The sequence below is a fragment of the Primulina huaijiensis genome, chromosome 3, assembly GCF_012295235.1.
Source record: "Primulina huaijiensis isolate GDHJ02 chromosome 3, ASM1229523v2, whole genome shotgun sequence".
NCBI lineage: Eukaryota > Viridiplantae > Streptophyta > Magnoliopsida > Lamiales > Gesneriaceae > Primulina > Primulina huaijiensis.
The window spans coordinates 24298496-24317287 of NC_133308.1; the positions used below are offsets into that span (position 1 = coordinate 24298496).

Genomic DNA, 18792 nt, shown 5'->3' on the forward strand with positions numbered 1-18792 from the left:
CTGTGTTTTGCACCAAAAAACAATTTTTTTTGTCGTTTTTTTAATCTTGTTTATTTGTATTTGTTTTTTTTAACAATAATTAAAAAAAAGAAAAAGGACAGAGGATGTGTTCAAACAAGGCGTGATCACGCCTTGTCGAAATACATCTTCTGCGTTTGGCACCAAATTTCAGGGTGTTGGCGTATTTCAAGAGCAAGAAAATGATAAAAAAAATATCATGACATGTATATTAGAAATGGACAAACAATCACCCTCTTAAAATAGACAAACACTTAAATAAAAAAAAAAAAGACGAGTGAAAGAATATCACAATTTTTTACCAATACACCAAAATCATACATAGTCTTGAGTCAACGAACGAACACTACAAATCCAAGTTAAAGATACACAAGGATATCTAATCTTCGCCACTAATTTCTAGAGATTGTACTAGTTGTTTAATCTCTTCCGCTAACCCTGCAACCTTCAATAAATGATTGCGGTTCTCATTTTCTAAATCTAAAAGCAAATCTTTCACTTTTAATAATTTTTCAGCGTCAGTACTTCTGTTTGGAGCGGTGCTAAAAGTTGCACACGAACTTTCTTCGTCAGACATAAATGAAGCAGATGAATTTTGTTTCTCTAGGTATGCATGAAAAGCTTTGATGCTTCATCCCTACTCCAGAATGATTTATGAGAAGCCCCACTAAATTTGTTGACTTGACTATGTGCTTCTTCCCATGTCTCGTATACACCAGGTTTACGTCCAACGAAGACAACATATGTTTTCCCCTACAATACACAAAAATACAAAGCAATTTTCATTGTTTTATAAACAAGTATGATTACAAAAAAACAGTACTTGAAATTAAAGGGTGCACCACCATTTTGTTAGCTTTCTTCGATGATCTCCTGAAATGATAGGTAAAAAAAACATGATATTATGAAAATATGAGTTATAAAACCAGGATAAATGCATTAGATATAGATAATCTACTAGCTTCAGGTATCATCTTTCTTGTGTGTTAGGGTATAAGATAAATAATAAAAATCCTCAATTCCCGCAGGGTTGATCATAAAACTGATGTTATGAAACCGAGAGGCACATCTACTCTTTCTGTATCATCACCGACAAAAGGCTCCCGCAATAAATCTTAAACTATATGATGATATCAGCATGTAAAATATCGCATAGTAAAGTATACAGATGCAATAAAAGTATGCTTTAAGCTCTACATCATGAAAAATTAAAAGTTTATAAATAAGTTCAAAATATACATGAACAAAAAAATACACCAAAGTGTTTATGACTCAACCATATGATAAATCTTGAAATATAATTGAAGCTAACATCCAGATAGCACACACTAAATATAAATCGATCTCATAATGCTAGAAAATGGAGACACAAACAACTTGAGGAGAGAAAGAAACTTTCTTAGGTGTCTCTACTTCACGAGTTACCACTTTCCTCTTCAGGATGCAGCCAACTATAAATAATTACATGAATGACAAAATTAAATTTTCAGAAACCAGAGTAAAATATTAGTCATGTAAAGATTAAGGCANACTATAAATAATTACATGAATGACAAAATTAAATTTTCAGAAACCAAAGTAAAATATTAGTCATGTAAAGATTAAGTCAGTTTAGGAGCAGGAAAAGGAGTTCTCAGATGTCGGTAAATGTACCTACCAAATGACAGTCATCATTCATATTTTATAAAATAACACATACACAACAGAATGAAGGGCAGGAAGTAACAGAAATCGTCAATGTACTTGTCTTTAAACAATTTCGCACAATGTTGCAATTCTCTTTCAGGAAGAAACTAGTTCTTGTTTTACGTATGAAGAGGCACTCAAAATACTGGAAAGTCGACCTCAAATTGAACAAGTACTGAAGAAAGAACAGATGATTACCTCGAGAGTGTGTTGGTGCGAAGAGGAAGATTTGTTGAAGCAGGCAGCTATGGACTTGCTTGGAAGAGAAAANTACTGGAAAGTCGACCTCAAATTGAACAAGTACTGAAGAAAGAACATATGATTACCTCGAGAGTGTGTTGGTGCGAAGAGGAAGATTTGTTGCAGCAGGCAGCTATGGACTTGCTTGGAAGAGAAAGGATCGATTAGGGCTGGTGAATTGATTTGGGTTTTTTGTTCAAGGCAGAAACGTATTTCTCTTCCGTTAATTTAAACTTCGAATTGACGGAAAGACCGATGCGGTAAATTAATGGAAAGATTTGGGACTAAACCGATAATTTACCCTACAAAATAGCGTAGAATAGTATAATGAAAAGACTTTTATTACAAAAATATATGAGTAGATCTTTTGTGAGATNTTGGGACTAAACCGAGAAACACACTTAAGATTTGGGACTAAACCGATAATTTACCCGAATAATCACAACTATAGTTATGGATTTCCATTAAAGAATCAAGTCGGATACATAAATAAAAAATACACATGCAGCGGAATATTTCAACTACGAAAATAAAATAACATACAAAAAATTATGCACAAGTGAACCCACATGTGCGGTGATTAGGTGTTGTATATGTGATTAGGTGTTGTGAAGTCGAAAATCCTTTTGATGAAAAACACACTAATCTGCACTGTTATTAGGTGTTGTGTCTGCGTATCTTCAACAGTTCACACCAATACAACATTATGTCTTGGATTGAGCACTTGATCTCTTCGATGTAAATCTTCAATTCTCGTACTTGCTCTCTCGCGACATCTTTTTCTTTCTCCGTCTCGTTTTACAGCAGTTATCTTTGTTATTTATAAGTAGGCTTTAATTGACCTAAAATTTATTCCATAAAAAACTACACCCCAAAAACATTAAGCAAGGGTTGAGATTGATTTTGGATGTCATCATCTTCTAGGATTGCACTGAATTATGAAAAATCAAGTTATACCGATGGAACTAAGAGGTGAAACAGTTGTTCGGAAAAAGGGAACAGAGCTCACAATCACCACTACACGCTTGACGCAGTTCCCTACAAAGTGGGTTGCTGGAGATACACGTTGCAATATCACGTAACAAACTAATCTTATCGGCATTTTTCTCGGACAAAAACTTGTGTGAGACAGTCTCACGGAACGTATTTTGTGAGACAGATCTCTTATTTGGGTCATCCATGAAAAAATATTATTTTTTATGCTAAGAGTATTATTTTTTATTGTGAATATCGGTAGGGTTGACCCGTCTCACAGATAAAGATTCGTGAGACCGTCTCACAAGAGACCTATTCTTTTTCTCGTATCAACCAATCTTTGATCTTTGAATTTAATATAACATCATCCATAAATAGGAGTAAAGGAGATCTTAAGTTCTACAAATGAAAAGCATGCAGAATTATGACATCTTTTGAAGTCCCAATCTAATGTATTTATCCACTATGTGATTTTTAAAAATACTTTTTTGACTGTTAAGAAAAGATGGCAACTCGCCCCATATTTTTAGAATGCAAATGCGAATCAATCCATGCAAACTAAATCGTATACTTTATTCTATTCTTTCAGCACATAAAAAAACAGAGTGATCCATGCACACTGTCATAACTGTGATGCATAATATATATAAATCGTACGATCCATCACCGAGAAGAAAACAATCATTGGACAAGCAAAGAAATTAACTGCACGGTTAGTTTTTGTTCCATATCTTCAGGAGAAACATCAAAATTTTGAGATCCTTCGATTCAAAGTTTCAAATTTTTTGTGAAGCAGGCTTGTGGAAGAAACTACTTGTTAAATAATAATATTAATAATGATGACTATTATATGTACATGATTCTCATGATATAGTCTAGAGGAGTCTATAATTGATTAACNAAAATATAACATTCTTATTAAAATTTATAAATTTATTATAATAAATAATTTAATAAATTTTTCTATATATTTCATAAGTAATGTGCTAAATCAATAAATCAAATATCAGAATTATTATTTTTTAATCTAAGAGATGACTCATATACTTACCGACGAATATGATCACGAGCTAATTAGTCGAATATTGTAAAGCTTGATCTTGGTTTGTTTATTTTAACGAGCCTCATTAAACGAGCTCAAACGAGCTTGTATTGAATCAAACTTCGAATAACTTACAAATGATTTGGTTCATTTATATCTCAATATATATCATGCATACGTTATCAAGAGTTGACTTTGTAAGATATATACTACATGAGAATTTTAATTAATGATAATAAAGGAATTCAAATGGGATTATGATTATGAATCTTAGTAGCATTTGGGTTAGTATATTTTTATTAATATGTTATCGAATGTTGATATCATGTAACATAAACCATATAAGAAAAATACAAAAAATCCCCTCCTTTCCTAAGAGCAAATTTTCGCCCGCCCCTTTAGTTTCACAAGGGAATTTCGGGCACCCTTCTAACTCATTTAGATATCTAGTGCAATTAAAATGAGAAACTCAGTATCTAATCGAGAACTTTATTTGGCGATCGAAAAAGGAGGAAGATCCGTTCGTAAAGATTTACAAGAATGACCAACTATACTAATCTCAAATTAGTTTAGTTTGATCAAGCGTAAAATAAACAAAAATAAACAGATCTAAACACCCTATGAATGTTTTAAATCATACGATACATAAATAACGTTTTGCATGTCAAAACAAAATTTTTAAACTTATCAGGCGTCTTGGGTACGAGGAAATGGTACTCGAACAGAAAATTTATTGAATTCTTGATTTGCAAATTGCAAGGGTATTACGGTACCTGACTTAAGGATTTCTCCTGGGTAGAGCTAACTTCTTCCTTATGAAGTAAATAATAAGATCGTAATAAAAGAATAATTCTTATTAATAAAATGCATAAAGTATCAATTGTAAAACTTTTTTTTTATAAAAAAGACAACACCAATTGATCTTCAAATTGAAGAAAAGAAAGATTATGTTCAGTTTAATGGTGAATCCATTACTGAATGGAATATAGATGTTAAATCTGAATATCAGATAAAAACTGTAATTAAACAAATGTTAATATAATCCTTTGCCGCCAAATAAAATGTAATAATGATAGGCAAATTGCTCAAGCTATTATTACTGGTTTTACTGGCCAACTTCAAGGTTGGTGGGATTTACATCTTTCAAAAGATGCAAAGAATAAAATTCTTAACTCTTCTATATTTTATCTTAATGGAAGAGAAGAGTCAGATGCGGTGAATACGCTAATTTATACCATTTTATCTAATTTTATTGGAGCTAATGAGCTTCAACTAGATAGATCTCAAGAACAATTAATGAATTTGAGATGTCCAACACTATCTGAATTCAGATGGTATAAAGATGTTTTTATGACAAAAGTTTTAACCAGAAATGATTGCAATGTAAATTTTTGGAAAGAAAAATTTATTTCAGGACTGCCAGTTCTTTTTGCAGAAAGAGTCAAGAATAGATTAAAATCTAAATCTCCAACAAATTCTATAGATTGGAGTTTACTTACTTACGGTGATTTATCTGCAGAAATAACTGCAGAAGGAATAAATCTTTGCAATGAAATCAAGTTAAAAAGACAACTTGATATGCAAAAGATAGAAAACCGAAATATTATCGGTGATTTTTGTGAACAAATTGGTTTTCAACCAATACAATATCCAAAAAGAGATAAGAAAAGAAAAAGATTTCCTTTTAAAAGAAAAAAGCATTATCTAAAAGATAAAGAAAAACCTAAAAAATATTCTAAGAACAGATTTAAAAAATCTATGAAAAATGATTCTATTAAAGTTCCAGTATGCTGGAAATGCGGAAAAATTGTACATAAAGCTAATAAGTGTTATGTCAAGAAAAAGATTAATAATCTCAACATAAACAATGATTTAAAAGAATCATTGATAAATATTCTTCTTAACAAAGAAGAAGATTTAAAACAAAAGGATTTTTATATTAACATTATTGATGAAGAAATATCTGAATATTCTAATAGTAGTTCAGATAATGATTCTGAAATATCAGAAAATAAAATTTGTGATCCAGATTGTGATTGCGATACTTGTATCATAAATTTTATGGGATTAGAAATAAATATTATATCTAATGAAAAAAGTATCATTTTAGATCTTATAGATCAAATAAATGATCATCTAGAAAAAAGAAAACCTATATAATATTATCTAAATATGGCAAATAAGAAGCCTACTAAATTAGTACAAAATACTACACAAGAATATGAATTATATTCTTAANTGGATGACCCAAATAAGAGATCCGTCTCACAAAATACGACATGTGACACCGTCTTACACAAGTTTTTGTCAATATTATAAACATTGGGATTTCGTATCATAATTTACGAAAATTCTAAATTCATAGTCATATATCCTTAAATTTATTTATTTATTTTGTTGGCGATATATCAATTTTTTTTATATTATAAAACAAGGTGATTCCGCCAACTTGAACCAATGTTTTTTTATAGCGGGCTTGATGAATGAATGAAAACCACGACATTAAAGAAACTGTCCGAATTTTATATTTTTTAATCAATAAACCAACATTTTGTCCATCTGATTCATCATACAATCATTTAAAATCAATAGAATCATTGAATCCATTGATTGCATCTATAAAAAATGCACTGCCAACATTGAAATATCTAACAAAATACAAGAACAAAGTCAATGAATAGAGAAATCTGCTGGTAACAAACCAGAAACAAACTGTCAAATGGGCTTGGACAAAACAAAACAGTTCAAGTGGCAGGTCTCTCTCGCGCATGGGCTCGATGAAGCAGGCGTAAGCAGGAAAGGAGTTGATAAAGAGGTTGGCTACTATCAACACCACTTAGGCTTTTGAAACTTCCCATGAACCCACACTCGTTTCATGACCTTCCCATTCCTGCGGTTCACCGACTTCACACAGCAGTATTCAAGTTCTACCTACAATAAAAGAGATTTAAGTCCTGTCATCGTGAATAACAAAAGTGCTTTCGGGAGTTTAAACCGCTGTGTTTTCAATGGTGGTTAAAGAATGTCATTTCAATTTGTACAAGACAATCGAGCACCTTAACGGCACTTCCGGTGTTAGCCATACAAACGTCAAAGCCTATGCAACCCTCATTTCTATGATTTTTAGAAAAAAAAAGGTGCTACACTTCTGCTAAACAAGTGTCTTTACAAGGATTATACCACGATGAAGCCGGCAGCTGAAGTTAAGTTTCTCACAGCATCCAAGCAGAAGAAATAAGAGCGTGTTCCATCTGATCGCAAGTACTCTCTATAACCAACTCTTTGTTCAGGTTTAAATCGAAGCATAGTCATATCATAAAGACCTGATGTCATCACAAACAATCATGTCATCAGGTTCATACAGCACCGGACAAGGCAGAAACCCACCATGGAATGAAACTGAATTTTCAAATAATCCCTTTTGTAAGCCGTTACCATAATCCCTGAACAAAATCAGGCCCCCCGGCTTTAGAACAGAAAAGCAATGAGCAATGGCCTTAGGCATCCCGTGAAATGGTAAAGCGGATAAAGTAAATACCTGCCACATAAACGTAGATAAAATTTGCCTACTCTAACAAACTTAGATATATATTTGGGTTGTGTAGGCAACAATTAACAGAACATATAAATGAAACTGTAATGTACCAGAGTAATGAAATCCACTCCTCCAATGCAACATTTATTTTCGCCAAAGTTGAATGAATTGAGGCCATTTATCTTATTACTGCTGCTTGCACCTGGATAATCCCCAAAATAGAGTCACTTACCACCAAGTTTATTTAATAGTTGATAATAAAGCATTTGGCACCTGGAAATCCAAAATTACATGTCTGCGAGAAACTTCTTGAGCAACTTTCGCAGGCCAACCACGATGGAAATCCAAATGTTGAAAAATCGCATTGGAACGGACAGAAACGACTCTTATTAGAGATTGAGTTAGTGTCACCAATTACATCTTTAGCCCTCTCAAGAGCTTCATTACTGCAATCACAGGCATATACAGTGATGCTATCCTGTCCACTGCAAGAAAAGGAACAAAAATTCAGTAAAAATTAACAGGCGAACAGAAAGAACTCCATAAATGTAAAATTAATAAATAATTCTTGAGAAGAAATACCTTATGAATAACTTAAAAATGCAAAATAACATATACCAAACACCACAAAAAAATATTAGGTGAAAGCTGAAAATTAATGAATTGTCAAAGCAATTTTGTCTGATTAAACTAACATAAAAGAGAGAAAATTTGTTAAAAGAAACATGCCTGTTATGACCCAGAGATAATACAATGCTTCGTACTGATCTACTTACGAAGTCAGAAATATATTTGTGTAGTAAGATATCAGCATGTCTTAGTCATATTTTTGTTCTAATTATTGAACAAACTTGATAAATTGGCGCGATTGTTTGAATTTTCTTTCTGAACTTAGTATTTCCATCTTTAATCCGTTTGATGAATTATAAAATTGATTCTCAAAAAAATTCAAGTTTAAGATGCCAAGCACGATTCGAGTAACTTAATAATAGTATCTGCTACAATGCTAAATGTAATCTCATCGAGTTCATTATTATGTGACCCAGAGCACTTGCTAGTACAAGTAGCTTATTAAAAATTATGCGTTAGACACACACACATGAACATATATATACATATCCATCATACATGAACATATATATACATATCAATCATGAATTTTTATGACAATAGAACAATTGTGCTCTTTCTTCGAGTATTTAATTAAAATCCATTTTGTCCAGTGAATATATTCGGTTTATTTCCAATTCAATGAGATCTTATGTTGACATCGTGATAATTTCAATAGATTCTTTAGAAAAAACTTTGAAATTGCACATTATAATCAATATTTTTTAAAAATAAAATAATGTTAGTAGTTTGGGATCAAATAATTTTTATGTGTACCACTTTAATATGAGTGATGTCAAATTCTATAAATATACTTCTTATGATTTTGATTTCGACTATGATTAGAGTAATTTCCTATGTAAAATAACAGTTCAAAAAAACTGATACCCCTGTTGGTTGGGCTCAGTATGTGACCATGATTTGCCTAAATCTCATCACACATTGACCAAGTGAAGTAACCACTTATGACGGCTGCCACTGATAAGGGGTTAGTTTGCTGACAAGGAGTTCTAAAAATTGGAAGACCAAAACAGCAGATGTAGATGATGGAAAAGAATCAAGATTCAAGCTTACCACAGTATCGGTAACACTGTACTTCCATTACCACAACCCACTTCCAAAACCTTTGAATCATCCTTGCAAGATGCTAACTCTGGAAATTCTTTCAACAAGTATCGCCTCTCCTGCATCCAATCACTATTTAACATAAGCATCAACCCAAGGAAATTAATCATACACAACGATGGGGTTAAGGTGATGAAAAAGAGAAGGAAAGTCCTATCAAAATCTCTGCAGGGACGAAATAAATTTACCACCTAGCCAATCAGTAACAAGCAGATTATCGTCTAACATATTGTAGAACAAAGACAAACTCATTAAACAAATGCCACAAATAAGAAGGAAATACTCTGTCAACAAGAAATAATTCAAGCCAGTGATGCATGAGTCAATGTGTGGAATTCCCTGAGGATTAGCAAAGACAACAAAATGACCAATTAACAAAAAACCCATGATCCATAACGCGAGAAATTCCTCATCAAAACATTTAACGGCTACCAGATTGAATAAAATTTTCTAACAACGATTCATGAAAACAGCCCATGATCCAATTTCGCATACCTTGAAGAACTTGCCAGTGGAGTGACGAGAATGAAACTTTTCCCAAGCTTCGGAATCATGGTTTTGACTAGCTGTGTCTTCCGAAGAGTAAGGGAGCAAGTGGAATCGAAGGGATGGATCGCTTTCGACTTCTTCTTTGAATTGATCCCACTCGAAATCTTTGGAGAAGTAATTCTGGGCTTGGCAACTACCTCTGCTCATTGTTGGGGAAATTCGGGGGAAAAGGGAGTGCATAGTATTTAAAAAAATGATCCAAGACTCAATTTATTTAAATATCTTTGTGTTTTAAGTATAAATTAATCATTAAATTTGATTATATATATATATTTATTTTAAATTAATCANTATTAGAAAAAGCTAAACAAAAAGAAAGAGAACCTACTATCTTCGGNGATCGATCGACTGATTGAAAAAGAAAATTTTGACCACGTTTTAGTCGACACAAGCGTGAATCGACCAAACTTAGATCGACCATCTATCCACTTTTGAATTTATCTAAGACCCAATAATGATCGACCAAAGACCAAACAATGATCAACCATTGTTTGGTCGACCAATGGTCGATCATTGATTTGGTCAAAGTTGGTCGACCAACAAAGTTTTGGTCAAATACCAAAGCTTTGACCAAAGCAATGGTCGACCAATTGTTTTGGTCTTTGACCAAGCTTTGGTTGACCATGGTCGACCAAACAATGGTCGACTATTGATTGTTGGGTCTATTCAATATTTCGATTTGGAGAAAAAGACTCGTAAATTTTAATTGAGAGAAGATGTGTGTCGATCGAAAAGAAAAAAAAGGAGAATTAATTAAGTTTAATTGCTGTTAGTATAATAATCAAAAGTCAACTTCTTGTTTCTTAAAAAAAAAGTCAGAGTCCTTATTTTTTAAATACTTTCTATCTCACTCCTACTTTTTTAATTGACCCCTCGTTGTTGGTTGGGGAACTCAAGATTGTGCATTTTAGCTGGTTTACTATGAATGAGTTAAATTTATATTTTGTTATTATAAATGTTCACTCTTTTTTTAATTTGTAAATTAGAATTTTTTTATTATTATTATTAGATAGAATGCAAGTAGAACTAGTAAGAAAATACAAAAATTATAAATTAAAATTTGAAAACATAAAAAAATTAAAATAACAAAAACTATATATACACGCCAAAAATTACAATTATTTTTTTATTAATATTTCATTTTATAAATAAATTTTCAAGGTATTGAGTTTAAATATATTAATAGAGTTTGCATGATATAATTTACTTTTTTTTTTATCCTAAATAGCATACTATACAAATAATGCAAAACTAATTAAAATTTAAAAGTAATGGATGCATTTTTTGAAATTTTAAAATCTATATATATGTGTGTGTTTGTGTGATTTAAATAAGTTATGCTTGTAGTCATATTGAATTATGAGAAAATATTTTTGTTATATAATAATATAATATATATCAAGCTATTTTGGTTTTCAAATATTAAATTAAGATTTTATATAATTTAAATTTATAAGTCTAACAACAATATTTATTTAAAGACTTTATAATATAAGCTCGGTCAATGTGCTTTTATTTGTAGATAAAAATTATAAAATTACACATTTACATAAAAAAAAATTAAATATGAAAACATATAAATATATATTACACCATTTACATCTAAGTAAAAATATCTTTAATATGCATTTCACTATGTTATATTTATTTCGTTTTGTAATTTTATTCTTTTTTTCGAATTAGAGTTGACGAAACAACTATGTAAATAGATAAAGTCGATGATATTGCGTCATTCTCATAAATTTTGTTTTTAGTCATTTATATTTAATTTTTTGTGATTTTAATATCATATATTATTATATTTTAATTTTAATTTTTTTAATAATTATTTTATCGAAATTATTTTTAATTTATCACTTCGACACATTAATTAATGCCACGTCAACGAGAAGTCCGAGAAAAATTTCACGCAGCAATTAGCACCGGCTGGGTAACTTACGAGAATATAGCAGCACAGTAGAACTGCCGATATCCAAAAGGAGTAGGGTTTTGGCAATTTGCATGTAGGGTTCATGATTATGTGTGCATTTCTGTTTTGATTCTTTGCCTCCCAGATCCAAAATGACTCCCCTTATCCCACTGTTGAAATTCATCCGCCGGAACACGCTACTGAAAAGGACGGTGTGTGAAGAATAATTTCGGGTGATGGCAATGGACCAATAGGCTGTGTCGGGTATTATAATGGAAGGCAACTTTTGAATTTGATTTTGTCAAATGAAATCTTTTCACGTTTGTATTCTCATTAAGATACGATGGATTACATGTGATGTTACTTTTTGTTTCAGTCAAGATAGAGAGAAATTTGTGTGACAAACGTTTTCTGTACATTTTTTCGGTTAGAGTGTTGAAGATTTTATTTAACGTGGTGAAGTCGATGGATCTGCAACAGCATGTTTTCCTCGATCCTGCCTCTCGGGGAACCAGAGGCAAACGGTGGGTTGAGAAGTGTTGTATGCTCTAAATTTTGTATGCACCTAACTGGGCTGAAATGAGACTCATTCGAAAATTATGTGCCAGGATGACGAAGTTGCTTGATGATGAACTTGAAGAGGACGAAGTCTTCTGGAATCAAGACGCTCTCAAAGAGGTAATGTATGGTGGAAAACTTGGTTTTGCCATCAAATAGTTTCCAGGTGGTTGGTTTTATCGGGTGCCTGACGATTATCATGTTGCACAACCTCAAAATGAGGTTTTGCTTCGTGCTATTCAGATTATTTTGAGGAAAACGAAAAAACGACAACCATGGTGATATTAGGCATGACTAAGGAAACAATGTGTTATGAGTGAAGGCGCTTAGTCATTGGAGTCAATAGAGACATAAATTTATTTGGACATTTATATTGGTGAAGAGCTTGTTCTGCCTGATTATTGCATGAGACAATTATTTGTATTCATCCTCCCAAATTCTTATTGGACTGAGTTTTCTTTGAAATTATTTCCAGGAAGAGAATGATGTCGAATATGAGGAAGAAGCGGAGGTTGCTGATGTTTATGATAGTGATTTTGATGACGATGTAAGCTCTATATTTTCATGAGGTTGTCGTTTTCATCCTCGTCTGTTTCCCATTCTACTTAATTTGAGTTGGTACGCTCTATTACAGGAGCCTGAGGCAGATGAAGAAGTGGAAAATGAACCAGATGAGAGGTCTGTCTCTTTATTCTTCAATATAAAGTGAAGCACACCTTCTTTCTGTATATTCTGACTTGCTCAATTTTTTTATGAGAAGGACAAGGACAAAAAAGAAATTGATATTTCCAGGAAAGCCACCCCTGAAGAAGAAGAAAAACAAGGTGCTGTCCAAGATAGAAAAGGTACCTGAAGATGAGAAAATTTCAGAGCAGTCCACTCCTGATGAACATCATGAAGTTCCTGATGATGCTGAGATGGAGAAAATAGTTAGAAAATCAACCAGAACTTCTGTCATTATCAGGCAAGCCGAGAGGGATGCAATACGTGCAGCATTGCAATCTACTACGAAGGTATTGTGTAATTACAATCATCAACTTTGTTTTAGTTTATGATAAAGCTCTTTAGCATAGGTAACCAAACTGCTCTACGGAATGAACAAGAATTCAGTTGTGATAATTTTCCAAAGGTTATTTTGTGTGGTGCAGCATTTAGTTTCGCGTGGTCGAAAAAGAGCCTGTTGAATATGATGCTTAATATTTGATGTACAAATCGGTGGAAACTCAACTCTCAAGAAACATTTGGTGTTAAAGACTCGGAAATATGTTGTCTTTGAAAAAATTCACAGGCACAGGTTTGGAAAGATGCGCGACTAAATATTCTCATTGTATAGACTAACTGGAAAATGACAAGGACTTTTGTGAAGGTCTAAACATGAGACCCTGACGTGATTTCTAGCCATTCTTAAAAAGGAAGTGCTGGAAACCTGTCTTCTTCATTATTATTGTTGGAGAAAGAAGGAATCTTATGAAGTATTTGACCACATCAAAGGAATTCTCAATTTCACGAAATATTGGAGTCAAAATGGATGATTGTGTTTGGTCTTTGCTTTTGTTTGATGATTGATTTTTTAAAAAAATAAAGAAATCCGAAAGGATGATTCTTGTCTTTTGCTTATTCTTGGGTTGTCATTGAAAAGTAAGTTTTTTTTTGGTGGGTGTGTGTTGTCATCTATGTCATGATTTTAGAGTGAAAATGTCTATTACATGATTTTTAAGCAGAAATTGAAAGTAGTGAAAATGAACAGCTGGGGCACATACCCAGGGCTCTTGTACATTTGTGGGTATTAGTGTCATGCCTTATTACTTAACCACGATTGTTCCACCCTTAACTCCTACCTCCGAAATCAATCACTTCTTTGTACCTTGTATATCATGCCAACCTTGGCAACTCTCAATGCTGGTCTGAACTTGCTTTTGGAATATCGAGTACCATACTAATCTTATAATGAGGAAATTTCTGATAATTCTTCATCTTTAAAGTTTGGCAATGTTTGCTGGTTTCTATGTGATCTGGTGGTGTACATCCAACATCAAAAGCTACCTTATAAAGCAGCAGAAAGTCCTGTTGCTCTGCAAAAAGAATCCGTTACATATATAACTGTGAGAAATTAGTCATTGCTATAACTACTCTACCGTGCTTTTATTCTTATTTTTGTCCCTGTAATCGTTCCCTACGTTTCAATTAGAATATGTTTCTAAATGTTGAAATTATCTCCATAAATGAGTGCAAGATTCACACCACATCTATAAAATTAAGAAGCATGTCTGTAAGTCTAATTATGGCATAGAGTCTATTTACAGGAGGCTTAAAACTCTATGCGTTATGCATCCTTAGGGCTTATTGACCAAAGAAAACTACGGTTTCTCGTGTGAACCAATGATAAAATGGCTTATCTCTCTTCTCATCGTGTCATTGCCTATCTATCATTTACTTTCTTGTTCCATCAATTAACAAGGTTTGAGTTTGGCAGTTGTTATCAATACTGGTCCGTTCAAGAACTTATGTGGTTACACAGCAACATTTCTATTGTTATCTGTCTATTTTACTTTCAAATTATATTATCTTCAAAAACTTGTTTTAACTCAGCATGGATATGTAAAGAATTTCCAAACCCTAAAATGACCATTACTTGATGAACATATTTTGAACTTCCAGCCAATTAAAAAGAAAAAGGAAGGCGAGGAGAAAAGGATGACCCAAGAAGAGATGCTTCTGGAAGCAGCTCAAACAGGTGCATTTCATGATATTCTGCGTAAAAGATTTTATTTATTTTGTCAAGTGCACGTGTTAGCTTAATTCTACTTTTCAGTTGTATTTCATTAAAAAATTTATGCAGAAATTATGAATTTGAGAAACTTGGAGAGGGTGTTAGCAAGAGAAGAAGAAGTGAAGAAAAGAGCTATTGTGCATAAACAAGTTTATAGTGGTCCCAAGATACAGTATCTTTCTAAAGATGGCAAGCCTCTTCTCTCTTCACTTCAAATGTCTTCAGTCTTCACATCCATTTTTCCCCGTGCACAATTTTGTTGTTCAAGTATTGTTATTGGTTTTTGCTCAACATTTATATTGATTGAATAAGTAAATGGGACATTTATTATAGGTTCTTCATATCTAAATTTCACGGGTGGCTCATCATTTCGGTCAGAGATTTCGACCACTCCTATTCCATGTAAGAGAAAAATGCCCATGTTTTTAACACGCATACTCTATATTAGTTTAACGCTCACATTCATAATGTCCTCGTGCTTAGCTTTAAGCATGTTACCTGCAGCAAAATTCAGTATTCTACAGTTTGCTGTGTCTTAAGTCTTAACTGTCTAAGCAAATGGTGAGCTTAATTACTTGAAAAATCTTGAAAAGTGCTTGTAAGTGTTATTCGTCTACTCACACCCTCTAGACCATTCACGCTGCTCATTTCCAGACCAACAGATTGCATTTCGACAATTACCTTGATTTGCCATTATTAACTTTTACTTACAGGTCAAAAGTTACATCTGTTTCCTAGTCCTATTAAGAGTTACTGATTTTTTGTTCTAATATTTCCAGATCCAGAGAAGGCATTTTGTGTCATTACTGGGCTGCCGGCGATGTAAGTTTTTGCTTTTTATGAACTCAGAAAGCTGCATTGTATTCCATACAGATAGTGTGGTGTTTGTAAAGCCTATATTGCCTTGTATGACGTTTGTGTGTAAACAGTTATCAACAATCAACCTATAAGTGTCACCTCATTTTCATGTTCATCATCATTCAGACGGAGAAACTTGATGTTGGTGATCAATTAGTCATTCTTAAGTAAATTGGAGATGGAAGTGAGGCTTCTTTGAAAACAGACCTAATTGCTCCAACGAATGAAGTTGTATATTAAAGACAAGAAAAATTCCGTGTTTGGTTCATTTATCCTGTGAACATGCTCAAATCGTCTTTCGTGAACAAACACAAGTTGTCTTGGGGAGCTTGGTTAGCTCAACTTTGCCTTGGCTGATAATGATAGGCATCTAGTATGTATCTAGTATGTATGTTCTTTTTTCCTTGGCACATCTAAGGATCTAAGGGAAAGTGTTTGGGAAAGCCTGAATGTATGACAACTCATATTGGCTCTAATTTAAAGACCTTTTCAAAGTATCGTTGAATACCATGAAGAGATAAACGGTATAATGTAGCAATTGAAAAAATATATCTATGCCATGTAGACCCCTTTTCTTTGTATGTTCCTCTGTTACCATACAACGTCATCGGGTCATCACCCAAAGGTTATATCCTAATGGACTATCAGGTTCCTATAAATTCATTTTACCTTGAATATGCTTGTTTTTGCTATTAGATTCATCTGCTGGAACGAATTTTATAAAAATGTATTTTTACTCACTAAAATTGCAGTTACCGTGATCCGAAGACTCAATTACCTTATGCCACTAAAGAAGCATTCAAGATCATCCATGAACGGTTAGAAAATTTTCATCTTTTATGATTTTTGTTTCCACGAGTTTTGTGTAACAAGAATATGTTTGCTTGCCATTAAAATGCTGTGAGAAACTTTGCAATTGCTGGGTACAAATATTTTTATTCCATGTGATCGGAATGAGAAAAGTCAATAACAGTGTTATTTGTTCCTTACAAATATTTTTATTCCATGTGATCGGAATGAGAAAAGTCATTAACATTGTTATCTGTTTCTTACTTCTGTTTGGCTGGCTAAATGTTTAACACTTGGTTATGTTTCTTGTTTTGTGTTAATGAATCCCAATGGACAATATACTAGGAATAATTGAAATTTATTATAGTTATCTTAATTTCTTGCTTATTTTAACTTTAAACTTAGACGACTTCTTTACTCAATATTATGAAACCAGATGTATTCTTAGGCAATTAATATACTAAATTTATATTTCCATGAAATTGTGCTGCTTTTACCTTGTTCAGCCCTTAATTACTTGGTATTTTGTATGGGCCTTAAAATATGTTTGTGTGTTACTCTGTCAGATTAAGCAAACTTATAATGGTGTTGATTAAAAAAATTTATATTGATAAGAAGGGAAGGGGAAGACATGGAAGCATGTGTGTTAAAATTTGATACGTTAATCAACATTTGTAATCCAAGTTCAAGGCAAGAATATAGGTAAGAAGGGAAAGGGAAGATGTGGAAGCTCAAATGTTAAAATTAGATATGTTAACCAACATTTTTAATCCGAGTTCAAGACAAGAATAGAGTCGCAATTTTTCAAATAGGATCCATATGATATACATGCATCGGGGAAGAGCAAAAACTAGAACCTTTTTGGTATTTATTCACGAAAATGGGACCAATAAAAATTAAACAAGCTCTATGAAAAAATAACCTATCTTATCTTCTTTTGTGAACCTGTTTGCCCCTATGTCACATAGGTTATTGAAATGCTCTGTTCTGCAACAAAAAGTGAATCATGATGAGAAATAGTGATTTTCAGCTTCACATTGTTTTTTTTAAAAATCAGAATTCAGAATGTATGGTGAAAAAAGTGGAGCCACAAAACTTCCAAATACACAATGATGACTTAACTTTAGTTATAATTTGTATTAAGTAATTTTAATTTATCGTTTTATCTAGCCAATCTAATGTGTTCCAACTCTCGGACGGTTTTCACATTGGTGCACTTGCACCCACACCTTCGTTAGTTGGTTGTTCAGCTTTTAGCTCCTCATCATAGCCCTTTGTAGTTTCTGTTGTAGTGCAAGTTCAATCACTTCCTCTAGCCACTGCTTGCGCGCATACTTGAAAACGAGCCCATGTATTCACTGCAACAAGAAGTGAATCATGAAGTTTTGCAAAGAACTTCAACCTTCTCTTCTGTATTGTAGGTTTGCAGGAGAGAGGAGCTGCAGTAAGGACCGTGGGGCATTGGTGGGACTACTGTCCGATGCAACTTTTGAACGGAAGAGAAAGAGATCAATCATTCCTCACCACAGGGACATGTCTTCCTTTCCTCATCCTTCTCGTTTCCGAAGAATTCCTGCACTTGAAATTCAAGACTCGGACTAACCAAGATGCCCGAATATGTCGATATGTAATACACACACACAAACTAGTACGTGCATCGCGTGTTAGGCTGAATGGTGTTGATCATTTGTCATTTGTTCATTTAAACTATACACACACTGTCACACACACATTTATATAAATTGATCTCTTGCCATGAGCACCCAGCCCATGTGCCGACAAGCTGTTGTCGAGAAGATCAATTTTCTATATGTATTTTGTGTTGGCATAATGAGAAGTGTTAGGTATTTAAAATTATTATTTTTCTTTGTTATTGAATTTAGAAATCATGTGCTTCTCATTTGGTTGCTCTAGTGATGTAGCGAAAGATTATAATAAAAAAGATCAACACATATAATACCAGTTCTTTTTTAAAGATATAGTAAATACTTAGTCTTGTTGATATAATTTTTTTATCTCCACATTATTTATTATTTTTAATTTTATTATGAAGAACGGTAGAACTATTAATTTCAAGTGAAATTCCAAAAGAACCAAAATCCGAGGTGTATTTGTTCTAAATAATTGTT

The 18792-nt window shown here is 32.8% G+C and overlaps 2 protein-coding genes and 1 long non-coding RNA gene across 9 annotated transcripts; 1 reads left to right on the plus strand and 2 right to left on the minus strand.

The window, feature by feature from the left end:
- Window positions 1–296: 296 nt before the first annotated feature.
- Window positions 297–2234, minus strand: LOC140972287 (uncharacterized). 2 transcript variants are annotated; one of them, XR_012174486.1, is made up of 2 exons: window positions 2031–2234; window positions 297–891 (listed from the first exon to the last, which is right to left on the minus strand). It is a non-coding gene; the product is annotated as an uncharacterized lncRNA (long non-coding RNA). The 2 variants fall into 2 exon arrangements; XR_012174485.1 differs by lacking the exon at window positions 2031–2234 and adding an exon at window positions 1903–1973.
- Window positions 2235–6558: 4324 nt separating this feature from the next.
- Window positions 6559–9935, minus strand: LOC140973947 (uncharacterized). Of its 4 annotated transcripts, none has more exons than XM_073437104.1 (7): window positions 9726–9935; window positions 9180–9289; window positions 7788–7981; window positions 7607–7698; window positions 7397–7499; window positions 7142–7284; window positions 6559–6892 (listed from the first exon to the last, which is right to left on the minus strand). In XM_073437104.1, exons 1-7 carry the CDS (start codon window positions 9924–9926, stop codon window positions 6788–6790), a joined length of 948 nt encoding a protein of 315 aa, XP_073293205.1. In that variant the 5' UTR covers window positions 9927–9935; the 3' UTR covers window positions 6559–6787. The 4 variants fall into 4 exon arrangements, with proteins under 4 accessions (XP_073293205.1, XP_073293206.1, XP_073293204.1 ...); XM_073437105.1 differs by having other exon boundaries at window positions 6559–6888; window positions 7770–7981; XM_073437103.1 differs by having other exon boundaries at window positions 7770–7981.
- Window positions 9936–11665: 1730 nt separating this feature from the next.
- LOC140973949 (SWR1 complex subunit 2) lies at window positions 11666–18638 on the plus strand. Of its 3 annotated transcripts, none has more exons than XM_073437107.1 (12): window positions 11666–11952; window positions 12027–12212; window positions 12297–12366; window positions 12722–12793; window positions 12881–12924; window positions 13007–13259; window positions 14905–14980; window positions 15086–15205; window positions 15350–15418; window positions 15796–15838; window positions 16627–16692; window positions 18085–18638. In XM_073437107.1, the coding sequence occupies exons 2-12, from the start codon at window positions 12046–12048 to the stop codon at window positions 18263–18265; spliced, it is 1161 nt and encodes a 386-aa protein (XP_073293208.1). In that variant the 5' UTR covers window positions 11666–11952; window positions 12027–12045; the 3' UTR covers window positions 18266–18638. The 3 variants fall into 3 exon arrangements, with proteins under 3 accessions (XP_073293208.1, XP_073293209.1, XP_073293210.1); XM_073437108.1 differs by having other exon boundaries at window positions 12065–12212; XM_073437109.1 differs by having other exon boundaries at window positions 12120–12212.
- Window positions 18639–18792: the final 154 nt, after the last annotated feature.